The following is an 11,166-nucleotide window of genomic DNA, read 5'->3' as shown; positions in this document are numbered from 1 at the left end:
CAAGCATAATGTGGCGAGGGAAGATCTAGGCACATATATCCAGTTGGATGTGGGTAGCATGAGTTATTATTGTTGACATCACCCTTGAGGTGAATACGTTGGGAGACAAAACTATAAGCCCCTATCTTTCTATGTGTCCGGTTGAAACGTTTTGCTCATGTGTATGCAGTGAGTGTTAGCAATCATAGAAGACTATATGATGGTTGAGTATGTGGACTTGCCTAAAGGCCTCGATATGTGACCCTTCCTAAAAAGATGATGAATTGCAGTTGCAAAGTTGACTGAGAACATAGTTTTTTGGTTTCCAATAGAGTTTATGCTTTATACTTAGATGTTGTGATGAATTGCTACTTATTCATGAGAAGTCTATGATAAAAGTTTTATGTTAAAATTTGTTGTTGTCATAATAATTTACATGATGCTTCTATGTCCGTATTTTGTTTTTATCGACACCTCTCTCTCTAAGCATGTGGGCATGTTTTTTGATTTCGGTTTTCGCTTGAGGACAAGCGAGGTCTAAGCTTGGGGTAGTTGATACATCCATTTTGCATCATGTTTACCTACTGTTATTTATAATGTTTTTATGCATAATAATGCTTTTTGGAGTAAGTCTAATGCCTTTTCTCTCGTAACATGCAAGGTTCACACAAAAAGGAAGAATTCCGGCAGCTGGAATTCTGGACCTGAAAAAGCTACGTCAGGCTACCTATTCTGCACAACTCCAAATGAGTTGAAACTTCACAAGGATTTTTTATGGAATAAATAAGAAATACTGGAGCAAATAACTACCGGAGGGGGGCCACTTGGTGAGCACAAGACACCTGGGCGCGCCCTGGTGGGTTGTGCTCAGCCCAGCCCAACTCCGGTGCTCATCTTCTGGTCTATAAGTCATTTTGACATAGAAAAAAAATAAGGAGAGGACTTTCGGGACGGAGCGACTCCGTCTCGAGGCGAAACTTGGGCAAGAGCACTTTTGCCCACCAGCGGAGCGATTCCGCCGGGGGAACTTCTCTCGCGGAGGGGGAAAATCACCGTCATCATCGTCACCAACCACTCACCCATTTTGGGGAGGGCAATCTCCATCAACATCTTCAAGAACACCATCTCCTCTCAAACCCTAGTTCATCTCTTGTGTTCAATCTTTGTACCGGAACCTCGGATTGGTACTTGTGGGTGACTAGTAGTGTTGATTACATCTTGTAGTTGATTACTATATGGTTTATTTGGTGGAAGATTATATGTTCAGATCCATTATGCTATTTAATACCCCTATGATCTTGAGCATGATTATCATTTGTGAGTAGTTACTTCTGTTCTTGAGTTCACAGGAGAAATCGTATTGCAAGTAATCATGTGAACTTGATATGTGTATGATATTTTGATAGTATGTATGTTGTGATTCCCATAGTGGTGTCATGTGAACGTCGACTACATGACACTTCACCATATTTGGGCCTAAGGGAATGCATTATGGAGTAATTATTAGATGATGGGTTGCGAGAGTGACAGAAGTTTAAACCCTAGTTTATGCGCTATTCCGTAAGGGACTGATTGGATCCAAAAGTTTAATGCTATGTTAGAATTTATTCTTGATACTTTTCTCGTAGTTGCGGATGCTTGCGAGGGGGTTAATCATAAGTAGGAGGTTTGTTCAAGTAAGAACATCAGCTAAGCACCGGTCCACCCACATATCAAATTATCAAAGTAGCGAACACTAATCGAACCAACATGATGAAAGTGACTAGATGAAATTCCCGTGTACCCTCAAGAATGCTTTGCTTATCATAAGAGACCGTTTTGGCATGTCCTTTGCCTGAAAAGGTTGGGCTACTTTGCTGCACTTTTGTTACTAATACCGTTACTTGCTCGTTACAAATTATCTTGCTATCAAACTACTCTGTTACTTACAATTTCAGCGCTTGCAGACATTACCTTGCTGAAAACCACTTGTCATTTCCTTCTGCTCCTTGTTGGGTTCGACACTCTTACTTATCGAAAGGACTATGATTGATCCCATATACTTGTGGGTCATCATCTTCCACGAAATAAACCATATAGTAATCAATTACAAGATGTAATCAACACTACTAGTCACCCGCAAGTACCAATCTAAGGTTCCGGTACAAAGATTGAACACAAGAGATGAACTAGGGTTTGAGAGGAGATGGTGTTGTTGAAGATGTTGATGGAGATTGCCCTCCCCAAGATGGGAGAGTTGTTGGTGATGATGATGACGATGATTTCCCCCTCCAGGAGGGAAGTTCCCCTGACGAAATCACTCCGCTGGAGGGCAAAAGTGCTCCTGCCCAAGTTCCGCCTCGAGACGGCAACTCTTCGTCTCAAAAGTCCCCTCCTGATTTTTTCTAGGTCAAAATGACCTATATACGAGAAGATGGGCACCAGAGGTGGGCCGAGGAGGGCACAACCCACCAGGGCGCGCCCAGGTGGTTTGTGCCCACCTGGTGGGCACCCTCTGGTAGTTATTTGCTCCAATAATTCTTAAATATTCCATAAAAAATCTCTGTGAAGTTTTGACTCATTTGGAGATGTGCAGAATAGGTAACTCTGACGTAGCCTTTTCAGATCCAGAATTCCAGCTGTCGGTATTCTCCCTCCTTGTGTAAAGCTTGCATATTATGAGAGAAAAGGCATTAGAGTTGCTCCATAAAGCATTATTATTCATAACAACATTATAAATAACAGTAAGAAAACATGATGCAAAATGGATGTATCAACTCCCCAAGTTTAGACCTTGCTTGTCCTCAAGCGGAAACCGAAATCGAAAAACATGTCCACATTCTTAGAGAGAGAGGTGTTGATAAAAACACAATACAAACATAGAAGCATCATGCATATTATTATAACAGCAACAAAACTTTATTATAGAACTTTTAACATGAAACTTTATCAAACAACTTTTATCATATAACTTCTCATGAACAAGTAACAATTCATCACAACATCGAAATATAAAGCATAAACTCTATTGAAAACCAACAAACTATGTTCTCAGTCAACTTTGCAACTACAATTCATCATCTTTTCAGGAAGGGTCACGTATCGGAGCCTTTTGGCAAGTCCACATACTCAACCATCATATAGTATTCTATGATTGCTAACACTCACCGCATACACATGAGCAAAAAGTTCCAACCGGACACATAGAAAGATAGGGGCTTACGTCTCCCAACGTATTCACCTCAAGGGTGATGTCAACAATAATAACTCATGCCCACTCATATCCAACTGGATATATGTGCCTAGATCTTTCCTCACCACATGGTGCTTGCAAAAGAGAAAATAAAAAGGAATAGGGAAGAATACTTTGACTCTTGCATAAAAGTAAATACAGAAAAGTAAAAGATATGCCCTTCGCAGAGGGAAGCATAGGTTGACATGCGCTTTTTGTTAGTAGGCTCGATCTCTTAGCGCAAAAGAACGTCACGTTATATTGCCCCTTGTGATAGCAACATTTATTATGCAGTCTGTCACTTTTATTATTTTGCCATCACAAGTTCGCACAACGCTTAATTTTCTCTTACACTAAATGATCTAACACATTTAGAAGCAATTTTTATTGCCTTATTCCACCGATGATAACTTACTTGAAGGATCTTACTTAATCCATAGGTAGGTATGGGGTTTAAGGGTTTCAGATGCACAATTAGTATCTCTACTCAGTGCGGAATTTTGGCCAAAGATATTGAGCAAGCACCACATGTTAAAGGATCTATGACAATATAACTTCTATGTGAATATGAACAAACATAAATCATTACGTTGTCTTCCTTGTCCAACGTCAATATTTTTAGCATATAATATTTTGATGGGGGCTCACAATTATAAAACATGTCCAAGATAGTGTATTTGCATGTGAATCTCTCTTTCCTTATTAATTTTTTCATGAGTTGCATCATTGACCAATGCTATGTTTGTCAATCTCCAATAAATTTTACCACTTATACTTTTCCTTGTGTGATATCATTACTCACCATAATATTAGCATATGATCTTTTCCATTTATTTCCCTTTTTTATTGAAACTTAAAAGTAAAGAAAGCAAAACATAAACTAAACTTTATTATATATCTCGAACACGACTACATAGATAGATCACTAAGCAAACACTTGAAGGATTGAACTAAGCTTTTATTCAACTAAGTCAAAAGATAACTGAAGATCGAACTAAAATAGATAAAGGCAAGGATAGTGGTGGTGATACGATACCGGGACACCTCCCCCAAGCTTGGCACAAGCCAAGGGGAATGTCCATACCATGAACTCAAGTCTCCTTTGGTAATGAAGAAGGTGGTGGTGGTGATGATGTAATAGGCTTATCCTTTTTTCCAGCTTGCGTCGGAGGGTAAAATTATCTATCCTCAGCTCCTCATTCTCCATCTCAAGCTTTATTATCTTCTTGCATAATGCCTCCTTGCTTTCTTGCTTGAAACGAGGGGGGACTAGTTCATCTTCATCTTCCTCATTGGTGAACCATATGTAGGGGTAGGTGTCTTTGAAGATATTCTTATCCAAAGGCTGGTAAGAAACCGGGCAATCCTCTTCCGAACCTTGGGATGACATATTATAGATCTACCATGAAAACGGCAAGAAAGAAGAACAAAAGATTTCTCTGCAATACGGTGGTCATGTTCGGGGGGTATATAAAGGTTTTTTTATCTTGGGAAACCAGCAAACGGGAGAAAAACGGAGTCCGGAAGGTTCTCGAGGTGGGCACAACCCACCTGGGCGTGCCTCGGGAGATGGAGAGGTGCTCGAGCATGTGATTTCGAACCAGACAAATGACACACGTTTATGGCTTTTTAAATCCATGAATAAGCAAGATCTAGCAAGAGTTAATCACCATGTGGGCTATTTGGTGGGCGAGAAGACGTGTAGTTCATGATAGTGAATTTTAGAGTCCTCTATCCACCACGTGCTTTGTTAGTAGATACATGAAAGATCCGAAAACTTATTGCCTGTTTCGAGCAACTTTTCGGCTACACTGTGCCAAAAGGGTCCGTATTTGGATTGCACCAGATGGAGTTGTCGCTAAAATAGATGTGGATAGTGGACGCTCTCGTCAAGGCAATATGGGTGTACGGCAGCCGTTTGCAGGGACAAGGAAGGGCAAAGAGCCTCAGTTCCACATCAAGACTTCAACCTCGGACATATGATCACGTCTGATTGCATAGAAGTTATCTCAAACATCAACAGGGGTGCTGCGACTTCCTATGATTTGGTTTTGAACTAGAAAAGATCTTGTGATTGTTAGTCTTCGTTGTGAGAATCGGGAGGCCAGCTTTGAAGCACATGCAACATCAAAAGCATCTTCGACTCTCCCTATAGGTCGCTACATGTGGCTAGGGATTATACCAGATATCACTTTGTACTCCTTCTGTATTGAACGTTGAATAAAATCCCTAGTTCACATAAAACAAATATCAGATGTATAACCTTTTTTAAATGTGCAAGTTTATGTAGATGCTACACGAGTTCCCCTGAAAACAAGAGGCAACGTGAATAAATACCATCATGACCCCTTAAAATATGATTAATACGTTTGCCCAAAAATGCTACTTTTAAAGTTCATGTGAATTTTGGTGTCATGTTTTTTTTCGAAACAATTTTGGTGTCATTCTCACTACTCATGTACACATGTAGTGTGAAATTAAGGTGGTTGTATTTTCCTTTATTTCTTTATTATTTATTAGAGAATTTTCTTTTCCTTTGCTAGTGGAAAATTAGGGTGCTGGATTTGGATGCTGTTTTTTTTTGGATACTGATTTGGGCCGAAAAGAAAAACATGTACACCAGTGGGTTCAGCGAAGTCCCCGCAGGAAAAAAAGGAGCGGGTTCAGCGAATCGGATCTCCACCGTCCGTCTGGCCGATGCGCGAGCGCCCCGCCACCGTCAGATCAGAAACCCTAGCTCCCCAGCTGTATAAAACTGGATCCCCTCGCCCCCATCCCCGCCCCGCGCGCCGATTCCACTAGGTTTTCCAACTCTCCTGCACCCGCCGCCGCCACCTCCCCTCCCCCACCACACCCTCAGCCATGGCGGTCGTGGAGCCGGTGCCCGGGGGCGACGTGAAGCTCTTCAACCGCTGGACCTTCGAGGATGTTCAGGTGAGAACGCCCTCGCAACCCCTCCTCCCTTTCCCGCCGGCCGCCGCTCCGGCGGCGGCCGGGGGAGGCGCAGATCTGGCCGGTGGCTAACCGTGTTTTCGCAGGTGACCGACATCTCGCTGAACGACTACCTCGCGGTGACGTCGATGAAGCACTACACGTTCCTGCCGCACTCGGCCGGCCGCTACTCGGCCAAGCGCTTCCGCAAGGCGCAGTGCCCCATCATCGAGCGCCTCACCAACTCCCTCATGATGCACGGGCGCAACAACGGGAAGAAGATCATGGCCGTCCGCATCATCAAGCACACCATGGAGATCATCCACCTCCTCACCGACGCCAACCCCATCCAGATCATCGTTGATGCCATCATCAACAGGTACCGGTCTCCATCTGTTTCTCCTCTCTGCAGTCTTGTCTCTAGGTGATGGTAGTTTGCCGGCAGTGACTAGTGTTAGATCCAGTTGAGTGAGTGGTGTTGGTAGTCGAATATCATTGTCAGCTTAATTTGTTTAATGATATGTCTAGTACATAGTAGAATATTAACAGGTTCATCTCTTAGTTGAAATCTTGTACTGTGATTCGGATGATAGCCATGTGGTAGTCCGCTAAACGGTATTGGCAAATTCCTGCTTCATATTAGGCTCTACCAGTTTTACTGTTTTCTTCTAGATGTTTTAGTAATGGATGTCAGTATTAGGTTTAGCAGACCTGTATATCTGATAAATATTGTATACTAGTTTGCTAGCAGCACGTAAAATTTCTTGCCTCAAAATGCTCTATTCTGATAGCAGTGCTGAGGAAATTCTAGTGAGTGACAGTGTCCATTCCCTAGATACATGCTTTTTTACTGAGTGCCTTAACTGTAATTGTGAATTTGTGTTGTATCTGGGCTCTTGATTTCTGTATGAACTTTGCTTGATGTGCTATTACCCTGTTGCAGTGGTCCACGTGAGGATGCTACCCGTATTGGGTCTGCTGGTGTTGTGAGGAGACAGGCTGTGGATATCTCTCCCCTCAGGAGGGTGAACCAGGCCATCTACCTTCTGACTACTGGTGCCAGGGAGAGCGCCTTCAGGAACGTCAAGACCATTGCTGAGTGCCTCGCTGATGAGCTGATCAATGCTGCCAAGGGCTCATCCAACAGGTATACCATAAACCCTACCTCTCTTTGCCTTGTCTGTCGATTTGAATTGAAGATAGTGTGTGCTCATGGTTGCCCTTAACTTGGTTGCAGCTATGCCATCAAGAAGAAGGACGAGATTGAGCGTGTTGCCAAGGCTAACCGTTAAGATGGATGTGCATCTGAGGGTCTCGTGCTTTTGGCTGGAGATTTTGGAATGAATGTGTTTTACAAGATATCTAGAACTGTTTTAGCTATGCTTTAAGTTTGTGATGAAAGAACATTTCGATGTAGCGGCAAGGACTTGCCTGATGCTTGTCTTCTATGAAACCAATTCCTGTTCAGACAAATTTGGAGATGTTGAATGTGTCGTTCTGTTCTGTCATTATATGTCTTATCTATTACCGGGAATGCTTATTTCACTTTGCAATAGGGTAATGCATGTTACTATTGCATTCTTGTGCTCTGTCATAGTTGTCAGTACCACACTTGGCCGACTGCCGATACCTCTGTTTTAATTTAAACCGCATATTAGCTTTGTCATTGTTTCTGATGATTGTGTTTTTCCTTTGGTCGCCTTTTGTTTTGAAATACACCACGAAATCAATGCCATTAGTCCCTTCTGTGATTGTGTTTTTCTTTCGGTTGCCTGTTTGTTATACTTGTCTTGTTCTCCCTGGAATTACTTGTCCCCCAAAACTTCCTAAATATAAGGTGTCTGTGCGTGACCAACTTCATAGCAAAATATATAGAGATTTACAATACAAAATATATAAAATATCAAAGTATATTTCATGATGAATGTAGTTGAAATAGTGATACACTTATATTTAGGAATAGAATTGTTATTTGTGCCGCATGCAACAAATAGCCAACGGTTTTGAAGAAAATAAATTGACCTGTTCCATTTGTATGGTGGGCTACAAGGAGCAGGAAATAACTGAATTTGAGTATAATCGGGTTGTACTCAAATTAAATTATAGTGTTTATTTTTTGAACTGAAAGAGGTTTCCCCCGCCTCAACTTTTATTAAAGCCAGGCAAAACCAAAGCAAAGACTGTTTAACAACGCTCGACGGCACTACTGCCACAGACGGGGACCACAAGTATTTTAAGAAACTACCCTATTACAACAGAGTTTTTAAGAGGATCTAGGGGAGATACAAAGCCAGCCATGCTCTAGAGTTTAGCATCCTAAGCAATTCCCCTATGCGCACCCTAAGCCTCTGAACATAGGATTTTATATTGCCTAATTGTTGCGTCCAACAGATCCAAAGCACATCATATACTTCGCCATCTTCGCCTCTGGAAAACAAAGTTATTTCGTAAACGCCATAAGCTCCACAAGGCAATAGCAGTAGTTATGTTTAGAGCTTCACAATGTTTCCTTTTCTTCCAAAAGGAAGATAACATAGCAAAAGAATCAGGTATATTAATGCTAAAACTTTCAGCCATCAGCTCCCACACTTGTCTAGCAACAATACAATCAAAAAAGAGATGCTGAATTGTTTCTGGTTCATTACAAAAGACACATGTCTTATTCTCTACATGTCTACGCTTGCCAGATTATCCCTGGTCAAGCTATCAAGTTGCTCTGCTTGTTCGTTCTGATCTTTCCATTTCATGTAAAGCACAGGAACGCGGTGGATCGTACCCCCCTGAAACCTACAGATTTGTTGTAGTAAATCAACCACGGGAAAACATGTATATTGGGAGGGATCTTAATTTTCCATATATCATCTTTAATCTCAGCATGTATCCTTCAAAGTTGATCATTTTGTAAAAAGACTTGACAGAATACTTGCTGGAAGAATCCAGCATCCACACAGGTTGGTCTGGGGAGTCAGACATCATAACCTGTTTAACTAAATTAGTTAGCTCATCCCATCTAACCAGAGCCCCTTCACCCACACATCTCCTAAAAGTGAGCTGGAGTTCACCTCCCACCCAGACCTGCGCAAGAGTGGCCTCTTGCTGTTGACAAATGTCAAACAAGTCCCAAAATGCAGTTTTTAGGGAGCAGTCCCCAATCCAAATGTCATGCTAGAAGGCAATACTCTTCCCATCTCTAGGGATCCACCTATAAAAGTTTTTAGATGCTGCAAGTGCCCATGATAGACTTTTCATGAATGGGGACCCCAAATTAGTCCTAGTGTTGAAGAAGTTGGGATTGTTAGTATTATATTTGTAGGCCATAATCTTTTTCCAATCACCATCTCTACCATCATAAAATCTTTTCCCCCAAGAAGCCAAAAGGGCCATATTGAACTCTCTAAGGTTGGGAACCCCATACCACCAAATTCTTTCTTCCTGGAAATCATCCCCCAGCTAGCAAGATGGTATTTGTGGTTTTCACCCACATTACCCCAAAAGAAGTGAGACATTTGAGATGTAATCATATCAATAGCCCATTTGGGAAATTTAACAATAGACATTAAGTAGGCAGGAATACTGGCAATAAAAGTAGTGAGAAGGATCAATTTGCCCCTGTAGGAGAGAAATCTCCCCAGCCAACCAGCTATATTCTTAATACTCCTGTCTATAATGCATTGAAGATCTTTCCTTCTAAGTTTTTTAAAATGCAAAGGCACCCCTAAATATTTAAAGGGAAAATCTCCAAGTTGACAACAGAAAACTTGAGCAAAGTCTTTTTGATCAGAAACATTAATAGTATGCAAATCACTCTTGTGAAAATTAATCTTCAAACCAGAAAGTTTCTCAAAGCAAGCTAGAATCCATTTCAAATTTTTAGCACAAGCTAGCGAATTATCTAGGAAAAGAATAGTGTCATCAACATATTGTAGGCTGACCAACCCTCCAGGAATGGCATGGGGCAGCAGTCCACAAATCAAGTTTCTATTGACAGCTTTCTGGAGCATCTTAGAAAAGACATCAGCCACCAAATTAAACAACAGAGGTGAGTGAGGATCACCTTGCTTCAAGCCTCACCCCCCCCAGCAAAGTGGGGGCCATTTATGTCATTAATTCTAACCTGGAAAGTCCCCTGGTGGATAGTGGACATAACCCAACCAACCCATTTACTGTCAAAACCTCTAGAAAGAAGCATTTCCTTCAAGAAATCTCAACTCACTCTATCATAGGCTTTCTCATAATCAAGTTTAAGAATCAATCCACTAGAGCCAGACATGTGTATATCATGAATAACCTCATGGGCCATAACCACACTTTCTAAAATGAACCCCCCCTTTAATAAAGGTAGTCTGATTATTAGAAATAAGCTTGTCACACAAAGGAGACACCCTACTGGTCATAGCTTTAGAGAAAATCTTGACAACACAATTACTCAAACCGATAGGTCTAAAAAAATTCATGTCTCTAGCCAGAGGCACTTTAGGTATGAGGGTAATAATGGCATAATTCAATTTATACATGTCTAAATCACCATTCTCACAATCTTTAACCATCCACATAAAATCCTTTTTGATCAACTCCCAGAAGGTTTGGTAAAACAAAAAGGGGAGGCCATCAGGGCCCGGAGCACCACTAGAATAAGAACTCATAATAGCTTGCTTAATTTCCTCTTCAGAAAAAGGTATCTCTAGAAGTTATCTCTCCTCATCACTAACCATCTACTCAATGGACCAAAAATCAGCACCCAAGTGGATGTCAGGTTTAGGTTCAAAAGCAAATAGTTCCTTATAGAAGGAAGTAGCTACCTCAAGCATATCCTTGGTAGAAGTAACCACCCCATCGGGGCCATTTAACTCAGTAAGATGATTCTTTCTATGTCTATGATTGGCAAGGGCCTGGAAGTAAGCATTATTCCTATCTCCCTCCAAAATTTTCCTATCCCTAGATCTCTGCCGTAAGGCAATTTCCTCTTTTTTTTCCAAATCTCATCAAGTTCCTTTTTAATATTCTTCATCCTATCAAAATTAGTAGCAGAGAGCTGTTAAGATTCA

At 41.4% G+C, this 11,166-nt stretch overlaps 1 protein-coding gene across 1 annotated transcript; it reads left to right on the top strand.

Annotated features, from left to right (window-relative positions):
- The first annotated feature begins 6,052 nt into the window (after positions 1-6,052).
- Positions 6,053-7,661, top strand: LOC119267052 (40S ribosomal protein S5-like). Its single transcript, XM_037548352.1, has 4 exons — positions 6,053-6,124; positions 6,229-6,500; positions 7,065-7,268; positions 7,359-7,661. Exons 1-4 carry the CDS (start codon positions 6,053-6,055, stop codon positions 7,411-7,413), a joined length of 603 nt encoding a protein of 200 aa, XP_037404249.1. The 3' UTR covers positions 7,414-7,661.
- Positions 7,662-11,166: the final 3,505 nt, after the last annotated feature.

This window comes from Triticum dicoccoides, chromosome 3A (assembly GCF_002162155.2).
Source record: "Triticum dicoccoides isolate Atlit2015 ecotype Zavitan chromosome 3A, WEW_v2.0, whole genome shotgun sequence".
NCBI lineage: Eukaryota > Viridiplantae > Streptophyta > Magnoliopsida > Poales > Poaceae > Triticum > Triticum dicoccoides.
Note: the sequence above shows the minus strand (reverse complement) of the source record. Positions and strands in the feature narration are given on the sequence as shown.

Coding starts and splice junctions, on each gene's coding strand:
- LOC119267052 (XM_037548352.1), top strand. CDS start 6,053: ATGGCGGTCGTGGAGCCGGTGCCCGGGGGCGACGTGAAGCTCTTCAAC. Junction 6,125..6,228: donor GGACCTTCGAGGATGTTCAG/GTGAGAACGCCC, acceptor GTGTTTTCGCAG/GTGACCGACATCTCGCTGAA. Junction 7,269..7,358: donor GCCAAGGGCTCATCCAACAG/GTATACCATAAA, acceptor ACTTGGTTGCAG/CTATGCCATCAAGAAGAAGG.